This window comes from Dysidea avara, chromosome 12 (assembly GCF_963678975.1).
Source record: "Dysidea avara chromosome 12, odDysAvar1.4, whole genome shotgun sequence".
Lineage (NCBI taxonomy): Eukaryota > Metazoa > Porifera > Demospongiae > Dictyoceratida > Dysideidae > Dysidea > Dysidea avara.
Window position 1 is genome coordinate 24,867,444 of NC_089283.1, and position 17,848 is coordinate 24,885,291.

The following is a 17,848-nucleotide window of genomic DNA, read 5'->3' on the forward strand; positions in this document are numbered from 1 at the left end:
TGGTAGCTTCTGATTGGTAGAAAGCTAGAAACGGAAGTGGGCATTTTAAATTTCGTGCGGGTTATTGTCGGAGTAGGATTTATACGGTAGAGTAGTAAACAGTCCAATATCGAGCAGTATGTCTAGTTTAGTACAATGGAAACTAAGTCCCAACGAAGAAGTGAGGGTTAAAGAATACAGCCGCGCTATCCTCGCTATATCTGTTTTCCACAGGCGGAAAGAATACGGAAAGAGAAAGAAAGTAGAAGGATAACGCGCTTACTGCAGGTACGAGAGCAACAAAAACTATTTGCCAAGAAGCTCAGGAATGATGTTAAGAGAAGGAAAGAGGAAGAAAAGCGTTTGTTGGAAAATCACCTCACTGTACGTTATATTAGAGTGTTTTTAGTAAGTAGTAACCCCTGCAACAGGCTCAACACAGAGCATTTTGTGAAGATGAATTGGACAAGCTGCAGGATAAGTGTCAGAAGCAGTTGAAGATGGTTGGCAGTGGACACGTGTGTGCACAGGATCAAAACTTGGTGAATCACACATCATAACGTGGGAGGTGTTTTAGCATGTAATATTGTAGAGCAACAAAGTATCTGCCAAGATGAAGACACTTGCAGCTCATCAGCAAAGGTATTACAACACATAACCACATTTCTCTGTACACTCTTAATAAGGCCACTTTCCTTACAAGTAATCATGACCTCGTAACTAATTGAGGTCTTATTAATAAGGATGTGAAGTACAACTTAGCTATTATTATTGTTATTAATGCTTTACACTATGTTTGGGACCTACTTGACATGGTCACTACAATAAGGCGGTCTTATTAATGAGGTCATAAAGTACACCTTAGCCATGTTTGGGACCTACTTGACATGGTCACTATAATCATAGATGTACATAAAAGGGATGGGAAAGTAATAACGTGACATCACTAAATACGTACATTTCTATTGTAATTCCTTGTATTACATCACGTTTCTTGCTGTGCCTGTGTCAAAAATAATTGTTGTAATGGCAGAATTTTATAACCAACGATTGTGAAACTTTGCTACAATGAACCCAAGTAGGGAAGTAGGCAACCCTAATACGCAAAGTAAACTGAGATTGAAAGTGAGAAAAAAGGCCTAAAAAAGTACTTCAAATTTCTTCACAAATGCTCTTCCTTACCATTTATCAGAGAGAACCAGAGGGAATATCAGAGCAAAACAGGAACAGTTGCTAACAACAAAGTATCTTCCATTTTTAGCAAAAATTTAAACCCCCTAACAGTGCAACGAGGCTGTGTTGGTGACACACCTAGCTTACCACATGACTTGAAAGTAAAACCAGCTATACAAGAAGTGGCATTGAAGGTACTATGAGCAATGGTACAATGGTGTGTAACAGTCACAATACCCTTTGTTGCAAAATCTACAGTTTGAATTCTCTTGCCAAAATTTCTCACCAAGGCCTAAACACCTGCTGGTATACGACATGTATGTATGTTTAAAGCACTAATTCCCATACTTGAGCACAAAACTGTCTTGTCCTTTGAAGTCATCCATAACGGAAATCAAACTGGAAATCGCTATCCCTTTTCATCTATGCTATAAATGAGGTGGTCTTATTGATGAGGTCATGAAGTACACCTTATGGGGCCTATTTGACATGGTTACTATAATGAGGTGGCCTTGTTTAATATTATGAGACCATATTGTTCTGTTTATTACATTCAGGTTGACCTCAGAACAAAGATATCGAGAGGCCATGGAAGAGGTACTTGATGGTTACTAAACACCCAATATATTAACATGGCCACATCTCTACTCTAACAGCTTAATATTAATCAAGCTATGGAGACACAAGTTCGGAACAAGCCAATTATAGACAGGAAGAAGGCAATAGAAGTAGAGAGGAGCAGAGCTCAGAAGATAGCTGCCCTACCTACCCCACAACCGTATGACCTAGTTATGGTATATGCACAATAGACTATATTGTATAGAGTGTTATATTGTCCCTTGTAGGATATTCATCCACACAAAGGTTGGCAATTATTGTGTCATTGTAGCCACTACCAGTGGCCCTATCTTAACAGGTAGACGGGTCACTCTACAGGGAGTGGAGGGCTATGCTTCATCTTATTATCACATTCCATCTTCAGAAATTGTACAACGAACCTCTCCTGATGATGAACAGGTACAAAAAGATTTAATATTAAGATATCTATCCCCCTACTAAATCAGTACCCACAATCAATGTGGATCCTTCATTCATATAGACATAGCGTGTGCAAGGAAACCAGCGTATATGAAACCTTACTTAGGCTGCAGTTATACTAAGAGCTCAAGTTGATATGATATTATGATCTTGATTATACAGTGAAACCTCTACAATTATTATAATGGGGCTAACTGATTTTGATACAGTTTTACTGTTACAAGTTACAATTGTGTTGGCAGAGGTCTATAGAGACCTGATAAATGTATAGTGTTCATCAGGTTCCACTATAACATGTGAATACATGGTCTATCTGGTTTATGTGTGATCCCACATAATAATATTATGCTTTTTTCCATTATTGTCTTATTGAACACCACTTGTAGCTGGATGCTCACCAATCTGCAGCAGAAGAAGCTGTTAGGAGGAATGTTCTGCAACAGGTTTGTCCCCAGCACAAACATCAAGATGACTGCTCTATTAGAATAGTTGGTTTATTCTCTATCAAAGCATCTTACTATCAATCTCACGTACAGTTCAGACTTGTGACCCTTTCAATTATCCACACACTAAATGGTAACCCCATGACTAATAATTATGGTGGTCTCCAATATTTAAATACTCTAATAATACATTCACTATTTATCTGGTACCCTAAGTATAAAGTTAATTGTTTACTGTTGTTTACATTCATTGCACTAGTTCTTGGTCAAGCCTGTTGTGATCATGATCAGCACTAGTTTATCTTGCTCTATGGTTTGATTAGTAAAGCTATTTCTGCTATATTAAAACTTGCCTATATTATTATATTATGTCCATGTTCTACCTTTTCACCGAATTAACTGCCCACAAAGTATTATAATTCCCACCTATACACATAGGTGACCACACGACAGACTACTGAACACAATGAGAAGGCAAGGTTGAGACACAAACATGCGATGGCAAGAGTGAAGCTAGAGAGGGTAAGTGTTCCATTAAGAAATAAGAGTGAGAAACTTTTGGAAGAAGAGCTTCCCTATTCTACTTTAGTTAGTTAAATGACCAGTGGCCGATTGCTATTTCTATCCGCGTGGTGGTATGTCCACCCTACATGGTGTGCTGTGTCATCTTCCACAGGACCAAGAGAAGATGGTGAAGGAACTGGAGCAACTAATGAGGCAGGATAGAACCCAACGACGTCAACAACTTTCAACCATGCCGGTATGTATGGTGTGTGTAGTATGTGTGTCTGCCTGTGTAGTGAGTGTGTGTACATGTGTTCACAGTGACACAAACTTACATTCACACACCCTCTCTAGCCCAACCTGTTCCAGACAGTTCATCGCAGGAGGGAGATAGGCAGTGAACAGCAAAGAGACATGGAGCAAGCATTTGAAGATCTGTTTGTACGCTGTCAAGGTAAATAACCTTTTAATGTTTACAGTATCATTATAAAACATTATAAGGATCTGGAAGAGGTCTGGATGGTATTGGGAGGGAGATCCCCCAGAGGAGAGCCCCTACTAGTGCACCACAGAAAGTCACCAATGACAGTATCCAATCTGCCACATCATCAGAATGTCCAGAACTGAGTGTGGAACAGATGACTAGTACTACCACCACTACCAACACGGCGGATAATTCATCTTCAGTTAGTCATCATCTGCCACCAGATAGCAGCTCTACATCATCTAATGTCACTAGTGTAGTCAATGACTCTACTGCTACTGCTGCTTCTAACACATGTGAGTGTGTAGTGTAATGTGTATTGCTGTATCTGTACCATGTATTGTGTGCACAGTCTAATTATTTAGTGAACGCTTTGTTAGAGTAACTGAATGTTATATTAGAGTATATTTAAATTTTGCTCCCTTATAGTATCGCTTTAATACACAATTTTACCCAAGCCTTCAAATGCACACAAGCATTGTGTGTGTGTGGTGTGTGTGTAGTGTGTCAGGGATTTTTCTAGAAAATAAATTCAGGGGGAGCAATCTGAGTTTTTCAGAAATTCAGGGGGGGGGAGGCAGAACTTAAATTAGGCTAAATCACCTGTTTACTCAGGCTGGTTGAGGCAGAGTTCGGTGGGGGGGGGGGGGCAAAATCATTTTCAGGAGGGACAAAATGCCCCCTTTGCCCCCCCCCCCCCCTAGAAAAATCCCTGTGTGTAGTGTAGTGTGTGTGCACACACTATAGTCAGTACACGTTCACCTGAGCCCTCACCAAATACAAAGAAGTGAACATGTGTTCACTCCCAATGGTTTGTACTGAAACAAATCATGTTTTCATGTTGTAAACATGTTTGCGTGCCTGAATCTTCCATACTAAATGTATGTGATATTCATAAAGGGCTTCACAGTGCTATAATGTTTAGTCAGTTGCCCCATGTAACAAGAGTTAACAAGAAACAAGGACTCACATGAACGCGAACCAACTATACACACACACACACACACACATAGGCTCATATACCTCACATGTGATGACCAATACTACTACTACTGTACAATATAGCTACAGCTAGTCTGAAGAGACTGATGGAGATGGTACAGTTACAACGTCAAGCTTGGGAGCAGCAACAACAAGAAGCTCCTCCAATAGTCTCCTCTAATAGCACCAGCAGTAAGGACACCACTACTGCCTCAGACCCAGCTAGCTTATCAGTGGCCACTGCATCTAGCAGGTGAGCTGTACTGTGGTTGCTTGCCTGTGTGAAAACTAGTATAAAATAATACTGCTGTAGTCTATGTGTGCACCTCAGCTCTCAAAAGTATCAAAGAAGTGTATTTGTTCTCTCCTGAAAGTTTGTATTGTATGAGTTTCAACCCTACTGCACAGGCATTCAGCCCTAGTGAGATAGTTAATAACAAATAACACTTGTGTTCTCATGATAAAGATATGTTAACTACACCACACACTGTATGACAAAATTGCCCAATAGTGTGCAGGATATTTTGTAAAACTATTTATTCATTGCTCATCTCTAAAGGAACAGTCCAATGGCTTGTGTAGCACGAGTTGTTAGGAAATTAGTGTTTAGTAAATATACAGTATAACCTCAATTATCCAAACTAATTGGGGGGAAAGGGTGTTATATAATCGAAAATTGAACATCCATACATTTATATACAAAGCTTTGCTAAGCTACTCTTAATAATCATAGACTTGTTGACAAAATACCCTAATTGAGCAGTCAATTTGATGTTCGGATAATCATTCCACTGTAGTATAATGTTTGGTGATGTTATTACAGTTGGGATACTAGTAATTCAGTACAGAACAACAAATCAGTTACTACACAAGATAGTTCATCCACTATAAGGTATACAGAGATGTGTCAATGTAGTTGTGTGATAGGCTCCTCCACAGGACCACTTCACCTGTACATATTCCTACTGTGAACAATACATCATCTACAAGTGATAGTACTCTATTAACTGAAACATCTCATTCAACTACTGATGGACATTTGGAAGCAGCTAATAGCAGCCCCTCCCACCAGGCACATGTAAGCCATCCTTCTAGTCATGAAACACTTGCAAGCAACCACCAAGTGCACATAAGTAGTCCCTCCCATCAAGTGCACATGAGTAGCCCCTCCCATCAAGTGCACATGAGTAGCCCCTCCCATCAAGTGCACATGAGCATCCCCACCCACCAGGTGCATGCAAGTCACCCTACTCATGAAACACTTGCAAGCAGCCACTCCCACCGAGTACACACAAGTAATTCCAGCAGCAGTAGTAGCAGTGAACAGCCCACACCCACTGACTTGGTAGAAGTTATTTCATCCACAAACTCGTTCACTAGTACTGAGGAGAGTAGCTCAAGTGATGAGGGGCATAGTGATGGGGAGCAGCCATTCAGTTGGGAAAACTTGTCTGAAGTAGAAGATGAGTCAGCAGCAGCCATGACAGAGCCACAACAGTGTGACTATGATCCTGTACAGTTTTCAGTCCCTATTAGTAGTCACCGCCACATGTCACCACCTAGTTTACAAGATGCCTTCAGACAGCACAAAGCTAATTTCATCTCTAGTTCACAGTCACGACTTCAACTGATCAAGGAGAAGAGAAATGAACAAGCAGCGGCATCATCTGCAATAAAACAACTCGCTACACCAACTAAACCATCATCTACTTCACGAGTGGTACAATTCTCTAGTCCATTGTTCACACTACAAGATACAGGAGAGTTCACTCCACCTACAATACATCGTGCTAATAGTAAAGGTTAGTGGAACTTGTGTTGTACTTACAGGTTTCCTCATGTGTAATGACTGTTCTATTAGAGTGTCACATTAACATCAAATTATTTTTGTCATCTACAGTCAACAGATTCTCCAAGTTCCTATCTTACGGTAAAATACCAGCTAAACAAATGAAGAGCAGAACACAACGGTAATGTGATGTGTGTAATGTTTTGGTGTTGTCATGACAATCACAGACTATACAATGCACTACCAGAAGTACAGCAGAAGAAAGAGGCAGAACTGAGGCAGCAGAGAAATGCAACCAATCGGGAGAGAGCACATCAATTCCACCAGGTAGGGAAATTCCCTTGTTATCCACACTGATCACATGTACACTCCATAGAAACTACGACAAAACCAGACTAGAAGAAAACAGGGCAAATTGTAATTATTGCTATAAATGTTTTTTTTTTTTTCTAACAAATGTAAACAATCTTAATGGACAATGTCAACGTCTTATCGACTGAATAGTAATTGTACATTGTAATTTACAAAACTAGAATATTCCATTGTACATAATAGTGTTAAAAAAATGTTCCAATTTAGGACTATTCATTATTATTCTTGAGACAGACAATTAGGTGTTCTGGTTGCTGGTCATGATCAAGGCAAGATGAACAAGGTCACTGATGACAGTGGAGATTTCCTTAGTAGGCCACTGGTCCTCTTCGTTACTCATCGCACTACGATAACCACACAATAGTGTGTCCCTTAGTCCCCACCGTAGTGCGTCATGTGCTGGTGACAGTGATATGGAGTCACGCTGTAGGGAGAGAATATATATTGTGAGTAAGAGTCTCAAACTATTAATATCTGTTGCTCTTATTATGGTACATTCCAAATCTATCAAGCGTGCCGATGCAATTCAATTAGTAATTAATTTTTAGTTCAGCACTAATATTAGTGACTGTTCTATTAGAGTGTTTTGACAAGGTAAGTCCTAAAAGAGTAGTGGAATCCTACCTCAGCCACTCCACTGTTAGCTTGGTCCCCTGCTAAAGCTCGTTCTAATTCTTGTTCACCAGTGTTCATCCATGACCAGAACAATGAGTCATCATACTCACCAGTGTAAGGGGAGAAGAAGCCCTAAAGAGAAATGACAACAGTACAATCACTGTAGACTAACCTCTTTGGTGAAGGCAAGATCAAAGTCAACGGGTGCAAGTAGTTGACCTCCACTGTTCTGTGACAGAAAGACGTGACTTGAATACAAAGCAAGGAATGTTCTTCAATCACACGAAACAGTGTAAACAATTTTAGAGTGGATGTTTGTTGGCTAATGAACCAACTGAATCTAAGGACACAACAAGCTTGTTATTCATTTTTATACCTTTCTAGTTGAGCCAGTTTTTTTCAAGCTCAGTTCAGTTATACAGTACACTATAGCACACAATAGGTACTATTAAACCAAAAACCCAAGCCAATTAAAGGTAAACCAATATTCTTCAAATTCTTATTTGCTATTGCAAAAAAAAAAAAATAAACGACAACTATCTTGTGATACACTGTATTGCTTAACAGGTGGATCACATGATCACCATGGTTACCTTATGAGGTGCAATGACAACCAGATTGTTAGGATGGGCATTACAGTGAGGTAGTGCCGGACTGTGATCAAAGTAATATCCCCAATTAATGCCTTGTTCCTGTAGGAAGAACTGGTAACACCATGACAACTATTATATGAAATGATGTCAAGACATAACATGGCCACCAATACTAAGGACAGCTCAAGCAGAGAGCTATCTCAAAATCTCTGATTCATCATAGACACCTTGGAAGTATTAATGAGTGAATTGATAGATCAATGTCATGTGTGTGTCCCAGAACCCTCACACACCTTCTTTCAGCCACCCCAACACAATACATGACTTTCCTAAGTTAAGTCTTAACACACTAGGCACCATGCTCTGCTTGTGCAATCATACAATACATCATAATATGATATACTCCTCTGGTTTACAAGTACAGTAGGACCTTGAATATCCATACAGCAATAGTGACTGTTCTATTAGAGTGTTTTGTCTGTAAGTGTATGTTCTATTAGAGTAAGTGTACAGAGCTCTAGGACAAGCTTCACCGATGAACAATTTTGTGATGGAACTATCACACAGGTGTCTGGATATTGGAGCTTTTGTTAACTTTGACTGGTCAACAACTAGCCATATAGCCGGAAAGGTCAGTGACTTGCGAGTGAGCAGTGTTTTGCCAAACTAAAGTCCTCCAAATCATTTGTCCAATATACAAATCTGTATTAGCTCTAACTAAAGGGTACGGTTATAATACATTACAACAAGTTTGGTTTAACTTGACAGTAAACCCTATGAACCCCAATAGCCTCAGGCAATAATAAAAGTGTTTAGATAGGTGAACTGTTTGGATAAAAAGAATTTATTAGAGTTTTGCTTAAATACTCTAATAGAACATACACTTGATTTCTCCTTTCTCAGTCAAAATATGAATGGAATGGTGCAAATTTTCTCTGCTGTAGTAATAAAGTTCCTTATCTTGGTGGCTATTACATTTTAGTGACATCATTTCGGATAGAGGTTACTACACCTTCAGACAGCGTGCTATAGCTCCAATTTCTCTCCCAACCCTCCAATATAAAAGAGCACACAGTGACTTTGTCTTTGGCTCTGTCATGGGCAGACACTATCAGGGAATGTATAATCAGATGCTAACAATATCCATTCTGCTAACCTGCCGTAGTCTGTATGCAGAACGACACCATTCTCCAATTAGCTGACTTGGCAAATTGGAGGGAACTTCGTTAGGTCCTTCCTCACATAACTTGTCTATACTGCACAAATTTATTGGAACCGATTCCTGCAGTGATGTAATATGGCCTCACCAATGATGTCATATGACATCATCACTAATTACCTTACAACAACAGGCTTGCCAGGTTGGCTGAACACCTAGTGAACTAGACAAACACGCTCAACAGGTTAGTAATAACATTTTATCATATTACCGATTATCAGTCTCAACTAGCCGACCAGCTGGGAACAGTTCTAACAAATCATCTGGCTCCAAGGAAGGGAACAACAAAGGCAGCAACATCTCCATGCCAACCAACAAGTGAGTAGATGCTCTCTTCTCTCCAAGTGTCTCAAAGATTGAACAACTTTTTGACACCTAACAAGACTCATTGTAAAAGATCTATGTACACTACAGCTGACTGCTCTATTAGAGAAGTTGATGCCACCAGGAGCACGTCCATAGCACTGATACTGAACAGTAATTTTTACAGAAAAATCTAGACAAAAGTTTTCTCTCAAATATTAACAGGAAACAAACTGACATATTTCTATCACACAAGCAGCTAAATATTTAACCACCATTAAAACTTGGTTGATACATTCACTCAGCGTGGTATACCACATTGCAGCTGGATCAAACGGGCATTGGTTTTGTGGTAGTTTGGCTGTACACTAAACTCAAAGTTTTCGGCCTCAAAATATTAGACTATCAGGCTGTACATGATAGTGCGAAAAACTAGTCAATCTCTAGAATATGACAAAAAAACGTCACCTCTACACATACACTACACAGTATTGTAAATCCAGAAGCTTTCACTTAAATAAATTGAATGTCATTTTTACAAGTTAGAAAAATCACGAAAAATTCATTCGTGATGGAAAAAAAATTACCAATAAGTGACAAAAACGATACTGCGTGAAAGTGTATTTCATGAGGTGCTTCAAATCACAAAATTCACGAAGATTTGTTCATTCAAAAAGTTTAAGGATTTACAGTATTACAAGCTCCTAGTATACACCGCTCACCTCTGGATAAATATCTTCCTTTATTTGGTATTGCCACATTCCCAGGGGGAGATTTCCAACACTGTAATTGATACCATTGAGGGACTTCCCCACAACATCACACATGTACTACAAAGAGAGATCATGAACGACTAGTGAAGTACGGAGTGACTTACCAGTTCATTAATAGATGTGTGAGGGAAGCTACAACCTCTAATCTCTGATGATTCCGTACCCTACAGAACAATAGTACAGCATTAGTACAGCACAGTTAACACCAGGTCACCATTAATACAGCTGGGTAGACTACTTCACCAGTTAACACCAGGTCACCATTAATACAGCTGGGTAGACTACTTCACCAGTTAACACCAGGTCACCATTAATACAGCTGGGTAGACTACTTCACCAGTTAACACCAGGTCACCATTAATACAGCTGGGTAGACTACTTCACCAGTTAACACCAGGTCACCATTAATACAGCTGGGTAGACTACTTCACCAGTTAACACCAGGTCACCATTAATACAGCTGGGTAGACTACTTCACCAGTTAACACCAGGTCACCATTAATACAGCTGGGTAGACTACTTCACCAGTTAACACCAGGTCACCATTAATACAGCTGGGTAGACTACTTCACCAGTTAACACCAAGTCCTCATTAATACAGCTGGGTAGACTACTTCACCAGTTAACACCAGGTCCCCATTAATACAGCTGGGTAGACTACTTCACCAGTTAACACCAGGTCCCCATTAATACAGCTGGGTAGACTACTTCACCAGTTAACACCAGGTCCCCATTAATACAGCTGGGTAGACTACTTCACCAGTTAACACCAGGTCCCCATTAATACAGCTGGGTAGACTACTTCACCAGTTAACACCAGGTCCCCATTAATACAGCTGGGTAGACTACTTCACCAGTTAACATCAGGTCACCATTAATAAAGTAGACACACCATACATGCTACACTCACTTCAATGCTAGAGATACTGAAGGAAGGGTAAGGTAGTCGCAGTTGAAGTTCCTCATCATCAAGGTAATGACCACACCCCTTCAGTCTATAACAGCCGGTTGTTGTGGGGATGATGGCAGAGCGTTGACCACTACGTAATGCAGCACAACTCCCGGTCTCTGTCTTGATCAGAGGAGTAGCTACAGCATCAGGTAGCGGTGAAACGTCATCTTCAGAAAATCTATACATAAAGTTAAAAAATAATCCTGTGTGGTACATGCTATATAGGACTTTGGTTATGTAAACCAAATTCTTATCTGAGCAGAGGTGACTGTTCTATTAGAGTATTTTGTTAACAGTGCACATTAGAGTAGTTCTGCATGGAAGTGGATGGCATCCAAACAACTCAATTCACTGAGATCAAACTGATACACAAATGTTTACATAATGTTGTGATAGTTTGGAGAACTTCAGACCACCACGGGTCTGGCTGGTTCTATGCATTTTTACCTCTAAAAGAGAAAAATTACTTTATTTCTTGGTCCCAATTGCTAAGTTCCACTATCATTTATTAACTGGAGAGGATCGTGGGAACCTACAGGCTTACTGTCCACAGTTGTGTGATATTCCAACTCATCGCAAATCTCATCATCGTTATTCCTGGGACCCAGCTGAACATCTACGTTTTGTCAACCCTAGTTATGTGCAGTTGGCTGGCTACAGCTGATGATATCTGGAATAGACCTCCAGCTAACATGATTTTACAAGGAGAGGCATACTGTGTTTTGCATGTAATTGACATAATAATAGGTGGAGAGGTGTCCACTGTTTATATTAACTTCTCCAGTAAACACATGTCACAACACACATACCAAACACACATACACACGCACATAACGCACATAACGCACATAACGCATACTTTGCTAGCAGATCTGCTCTAGGTAGGGCTGGATACAACAAACTGTCACATTTTGCTATACTAGTTGGTGAGTATCTGCTCTTAGCAACAGCAAAGAGATCAGGTGACGCAGGATTAGTGACACAATCAGTCTTGTACGAGTAGACACTTCCCTCTGCGGCTGACATGGCTACCATCGAAGTACCAAAGTAAATGGCAACTGTCTGTGCCGAGTACCTGAACAAGTATGACATTATCAGTGACATCGACAATACACATTTAGCATACAATGATAATACTAAACACCTTAGTCCTACATTTGCACAATAAAATTTGAAATTCTAGTTTGTGTAATAAAATGTCAAGGCGATTGCTCTATTAGAGTAGATTACATAAAGTACTCACTTGGGTGCCGCAGCACATATGAGACAATTCGGTGATGGTTCCACTGAGTAGCCAAACATCTCCATGTTACAGAGAAGTAGCTGTGTCCAGTGAGGTATTTTGTTACCATGTAAACTATTGATGAATGATGCAGTGGCTAGCTGTGACGCTGTACCACATGATAAAATGGATGACCCAACTTCCTGAGTAACTGGCATCCCCGTATCCTGTGTGTGGTTGGCATGGTAACAATAGCAAATAATACCACTAACGTTACCTTAGGGAGAAATGAAATGCTCTTCAGCCCTTGTATTTTATCTGGAGTTATTTGCTGAAGGAGGCTAATTTCAGCTGGTGAATTATTACACGCCCAGCATGGACCTGTTAGGGGAATGAATTGAGTTGGAAATGAAATGACCGTAAGTCAAGCTTGTACCGGATTAAGTGGCAACTCATAGCACAGAATCTATTAATTTAATGTTCAGCCTTCAAACTCGCCCTAGTTCTCACATGCACTGGAAACAACAGTTGAAACATTTCACATAAGTCTAATGGTACTATAGAAGAATATCTATGAAAGGCTTGGTAGATATATTTTGGGTTCCACTTCTTTACAAACATGTGAGCCATGTGTACCTATTGTGAATAGTTAAATCAACATACAGTGGTGACTACAGACAGTAGGACCTCTGAACTATACCACTGATTAACTGAACAGGTGACTGTTCTGTTAGAGTATTTTGTCAATGTATGTTGTAGCTATTAGAATAACTGAACGGGGTTCAGTTTTTGGGGGGTGGCACACAGGTGTTGGGAATTAGCCGTATACTACCATCCAAGTTTGGTTTATTACACTACAAATTTCTTTTTAAAAATATTTCAAAAATTGCACAATTTTTACTACATGGCAGGTTTGTCTCAATGGACTCCTCTGTGGCTCAAAACAATAGAATACAGTACAGCCCTTACCATTCTGAGGGACGGCAAGAGGTGGGTAGCACTCGACGATGGAGGTGTGGCCATAAGAACTAGCTGTGATGTATGGTAAACTCAAACTGGTACACAATGACACAACAGCATAGTCGAAGTACTCTCCATAGTCAATACAGTTGAATATCACCTGTAATGAGTATAATATGCTCTAATAGAACATACACCACTAAGATTGATAGTAAAGTAGGTCCGAAATATAGCTAAGGTGTACTTCATGACCTCATTAATAAGACCACCTCATTATAGTGACCATGTCAAGTAAGTCCCAAACATAGCTAAGGTGTACTTCATGACTTCATTAATAAGACCACCTCATTATAGTGACCCGGTCCCAAACATAGCTAAGGTGTACTTCATGACCTCATTAATAAGACCACCTCATTATAGTGACCATGTCAAGTAGGTTCCAAACATAGCTAAGGTGTACTTCATGATCTCATTAATAAGACCACCTCATTATAGTGACCATGTCAAGTAGGTTCCAAACATAGCTAAGGTGTACTTCATGGCCTCATTAATAAGACCACCTCATTATAGTGACCATGTCAAGTAGGTTCCAAACATAGCTAAGGTGTACTTCATGGCCTCATTAATAAGACCACCTCATTATAGTGACCATGTCAAGTAGGTGTACTTAATATGATCACTTCAGCATTAAATGGCCCCACTAGGTAATACACATTACAAAGATCACAAGATATATAATTCTCATACCGTTGACTGTTGTGCTAGTTTCACAACAGTTTCCCACTGCTCCACAGCATCAAAATGAATCGCTTGTAGTTCTGTGAGCATGTGAGCAACAAATTATTTACTAACATATTACAATTACAAATATAGACAGTGATTAGATGACCGCTGGGGGAACTACTAGAGCAGTTGTACCATACATGGAACTTTGATTACCTGAATGATAAAAATGACTGTTTTATTAGAAGCACAACTGCATGGACTACACAAAACTATCATTGATAATTGCATGCCTCCAAGACATTTGACTGATTGCAGTAGGTATTAGAAAACCTGACACACTCACACTTCAAGGATACTGCAATACACTCATAGACTGAGGACCAGAGTTTCTTAAACACACACTTTGATGATCGCCTTGATATAACCTGACTGCTCTATTAGAGTATTTGTGTAAATAATTATTATGAACTCTTGACCCTTAAACTACAAGTCCCTTCAACAGGATATATACATTCCAAAAGCTCACACAAAACCTTATACCCAACAACACACTCTCCATGACAGATCTCACCTGTGTCAAGCAAATGATGCCTCAGACCATCCGAAGCAGCATCAACTTTCCTCCTCCCCACATCATCCTTGTTGAACAGTATTTGTCTGTTGAGGTTTGTAATGTCCACAACATCATTATCCACCAATATCAGTTTCCGTATTCCTAGTCGGCTACAGAGGGTGCACAGGTTAATTGCACGTGGTCTAGAGGGGGTCGCTCACCAGAGGTGCACGGATACGTTACTGCCAATTCCTCCAACACCCAACACAAGTGCCACCTGCTGAGATATAAGCCGCTGATCCCAATCATCTACCTTGTGTTGTCGAGCAAATACTGCCATTAACGCTGTGAACTCTGTATTGTGGTGTGCTCTATTTAGAGATAAACCCACAATTAAACATTCTACTTCGTAACAACTCAGCAACTTGGAGCAGTGAAAATGTTTCGCGGTCCTAGGAGAAGGGGCGGTATGGGGAGAGGTGGTATTCCGATGCTCTTGTTAGCATTTCAACTTTTTCAAGCTTTTAGTAGTTCTAATGGATTCCTGCCTGTCACATTTGGAGCTGTAGGTATTAACGTCTTGGCATTTATCCAGCCACAAATCAGCCGTTTTCGCTGGCCCAGAGTGCAAGAAGTGTGTGTTAGTACGGACGCGGTGTGGTTTGATGGTGACTGGAAGAGGTTAGTGTTAGCTGCCTTCTTTCACTTGGATGAGTGGCACATTTATTACAACATGGCATCATTTGTGTGGAAGGGAATATCACTAGAGAAGGACATGGGCAGTGGATACTTCTTCTCGTTACTAGCAATCTTTGTAGTGTTGACCAATGTGGTGTATTGTGCTCTTCAATACATTGCTGTCCTGTTGTTCCATGATTACTCACATTTGTACCAATGTGCAGCTGGATTCTCTGCTGTGATATTTGCTGTCAAGGTAGTGACCACATACAGACTACCCCCTGGTACGTCATATGTTATGGGTCTGCTACCGGTACCCAGTAGGTTGGCAGTATGGGCAGAACTAATAGTTATATCCATATTAATACCCAATGCATCGTTTGTTGGACACCTTGCTGGTATTGTGGTGGGGATGGCATACGTGATGGGACCACTACAGTCAATAGTGGATTATATTAATGGTCAGTAATGTATTGTAATGTAATAAGATATTACATCATCTGCACTAAATAGGTTGGCATCGTGGGATTATCACAGCACCTCACTATACTTATGCTGCCAGACCAACTGGTAAGAAGTTGTCATGTGTGGTAGATACCTTAGTGTTAGAGATGTATTGATATGATATATCGTGTATCAGTGATACATCGAGGCCTTCAGTGATACAAAGTCTAAGTTGTAACGATATATCGTGTATCGTGTATCGTGGCATATCGATGTATTGAGGTGTGTGGATATAAGAAATTTACTACATTTTAATGGTTGACATTCTCATGAATCAAATTATTGTAGAAGGATTTTTTTTTTGATTGACACCATCCAAAATTTTGAAAAGAAAGAGAAATTTTTGCTTCTTCAGACAATGCAATTTTGATTGAGCTGCAAATTCAAGTGGGGAGGGGGGGATGTTCGTGGGTAGCTGACAGAGGAGGTTGATCACACGTTATCAAACATCTCGTGATCTCAAAGAAAAGTTCAACCAACACCTCCATCGTTATAAAGCATTCTAATGCACAAATTGATATCGATAAATTATATTTCCCAGAGCCCTTCTTTCAGCTGCCCAACACTTTATGTGGCCTCTGTAACCAAGAAACTGATGCTACATTATTGCATAGTACCAATGGTTCATAATACAGTAGTAATATTATGAACTCTTGACAGTACATTATGCATACTTCTGGTGGATGTGACAAAAGGATTTCATAATAACGATGATAATTTCAGGCTTCATGTTTTATTGTGTAATCATAAAAACATGAAGTCTGAAATAGAAAAGGAGCCTTACTTTCGCCCCTCTTCTATTTCACCTTATTAGCTATAAGTCATTTAGTCTCGGCCCTTGTAATCATTGCTAGGTTAGGTAATCTTAAGGCTGCAAAACATTTTGCTGTCAGACCTTCAGTGCTAGTCACTGTAAAGCATTATAAGTAGTAGTACATCATAGGGGCTATGACACATGACCAACCTAGCTGCCAATCCACATAAATTGTGAAAAGTGTTCTCCTAAAAAGTCCTGCTATTACGGTATGCCAGATTTTTATATATCAAAATGATTATTATTGTATTTTAGTGTTCTGGAAAGAAAAGGGTCTACATTTCCAAAAAAAGTAACAAACATTTCATGTTGCTTGTACTCTACTTTGTATCATGCTATATAGTGGTACAACAAAGGCAATATGTCAATATGCCCAAAAAACTGTATCGTTGCAACTCAACTTATTGTACAATATGTTGTGATATGCTAATTAGGTGCCCCTAATTTATACTTTCAGGCATTCATGAGTTCCTGGTATATAAAGTGTTTTGTTGGTACTAATAAGATAGAAGTGGTGTATAATATTAGCTAACAGTTTAATGAAACCAGAGACCAACCACCAGCTGTGGGAGATTATAATGTCCCAGGAAAATGTCACGTAAGGCCTTCAAGATCTGTATTGATTTTTACCCACTTTTTACAAGAACTGTACAATTAATATCATGCATGGAAAGAAGGGGTTTTTCTTTTAGTAGTCTTGCTAGATGACAGTGACAAGGTTTTCTTATTAGGTTACAGGAGTCAACCACCACCACCCTCCCAGCAAACTAGTGATAATGACCCTGAACTACAAGAAGCCATTCGACGTAGTCTAGCTGAAGAAAGATCACCTCACAATCAGGGTGGTCCCATAGGATTTGAACACTTGGAAGCAACTGAACAAGATGATATTGGATTTGGACACTTGCAGAGAGAAGTTAGCAACGATCAACGACATCAGGGATCACAAAGTGATAATATTGGATTTGAACATTTGGAGAGAGAAGAGAATAGTACTGTCAGACATAGAAGTTCACAAATGTCAGCTGAACAACTTAGAGCAGCTAGGGTTGCACGATTTGAGAGAAACACATGATGTTATATCTGAGTACTGATCAAATAATATATTTTTGGGGTTAATTACAATAGACTTTGCACTTTGCCACCACCACCCCTGGCCCAAGCACAAGTTAT

The 17,848-nt window shown here is 39.8% G+C and overlaps 3 protein-coding genes across 3 annotated transcripts; 2 read left to right on the forward strand and 1 right to left on the reverse strand.

Moving 5' to 3' along the window:
* Positions 1-24: 24 nt before the first annotated feature.
* On the forward strand, positions 25-6,992 carry LOC136241361 (centrosomal protein of 295 kDa-like). Its single transcript, XM_066032556.1, has 19 exons — positions 25-160; positions 214-363; positions 411-521; positions 572-621; positions 1,710-1,749; positions 1,809-1,946; positions 1,998-2,016; positions 2,069-2,169; positions 2,577-2,633; positions 3,072-3,155; positions 3,310-3,393; positions 3,492-3,591; positions 3,639-3,917; positions 4,687-4,855; positions 5,426-5,494; positions 5,542-6,404; positions 6,503-6,572; positions 6,619-6,718; positions 6,768-6,992. The coding sequence occupies exons 1-19, from the start codon at positions 119-121 to the stop codon at positions 6,810-6,812; spliced, it is 2,571 nt and encodes an 856-aa protein (XP_065888628.1). The 5' UTR covers positions 25-118; the 3' UTR covers positions 6,813-6,992.
* On the reverse strand, positions 6,804-15,060 carry LOC136241362 (uncharacterized). The gene is made up of 18 exons (XM_066032557.1): positions 14,901-15,060; positions 14,698-14,849; positions 14,148-14,218; positions 13,410-13,560; positions 12,718-12,821; positions 12,462-12,667; positions 12,078-12,293; positions 11,177-11,396; positions 10,371-10,430; positions 10,216-10,323; positions 9,402-9,565; positions 9,311-9,353; positions 9,128-9,253; positions 8,984-9,079; positions 7,972-8,070; positions 7,551-7,607; positions 7,388-7,510; positions 6,804-7,187 (listed from the first exon to the last, which is right to left on the reverse strand). Exons 1-18 carry the CDS (start codon positions 15,017-15,019, stop codon positions 7,002-7,004), a joined length of 2,301 nt encoding a protein of 766 aa, XP_065888629.1. The 5' UTR covers positions 15,020-15,060; the 3' UTR covers positions 6,804-7,001.
* Positions 15,051-17,792, forward strand: LOC136241363 (rhomboid-related protein 4-like). Its single transcript, XM_066032558.1, has 3 exons — positions 15,051-15,818; positions 15,871-15,927; positions 17,407-17,792. The coding sequence occupies exons 1-3, from the start codon at positions 15,119-15,121 to the stop codon at positions 17,748-17,750; spliced, it is 1,101 nt and encodes a 366-aa protein (XP_065888630.1). The 5' UTR covers positions 15,051-15,118; the 3' UTR covers positions 17,751-17,792.
* The last annotated feature ends 56 nt before the right edge of the window (positions 17,793-17,848 follow it).

Coding starts and splice junctions, on each gene's coding strand:
- LOC136241361 (XM_066032556.1), top strand. CDS start 119: ATGTCTAGTTTAGTACAATGGAAACTAAGTCCCAACGAAGAA. Junction 3,394..3,491: donor AACAACTTTCAACCATGCCG/GTATGTATGGTG, acceptor CACCCTCTCTAG/CCCAACCTGTTCCAGACAGT. Junction 4,856..5,425: donor GTGGCCACTGCATCTAGCAG/GTGAGCTGTACT, acceptor ATGTTATTACAG/TTGGGATACTAGTAATTCAG.
- LOC136241362 (XM_066032557.1), bottom strand. CDS start 15,019: ATGGCAGTATTTGCTCGACAACACAAGGTAGATGATTGGGATCAGCGG. Junction 9,566..10,215: donor AGGAAGATATTTATCCAGAG/GTGAGCGGTGTA, acceptor GAGTCTTGTTAG/GTGTCAAAAAGTTGTTCAAT. Junction 9,080..9,127: donor CTGCATACAGACTACGGCAG/GTTAGCAGAATG, acceptor ATTCCCTGATAG/TGTCTGCCCATGACAGAGCC.
- LOC136241363 (XM_066032558.1), top strand. CDS start 15,119: ATGTTTCGCGGTCCTAGGAGAAGGGGCGGTATGGGGAGAGGTGGTATT. Junction 15,819..15,870: donor AATAGTGGATTATATTAATG/GTCAGTAATGTA, acceptor TGCACTAAATAG/GTTGGCATCGTGGGATTATC. Junction 15,928..17,406: donor TTATGCTGCCAGACCAACTG/GTAAGAAGTTGT, acceptor TTTTCTTATTAG/GTTACAGGAGTCAACCACCA.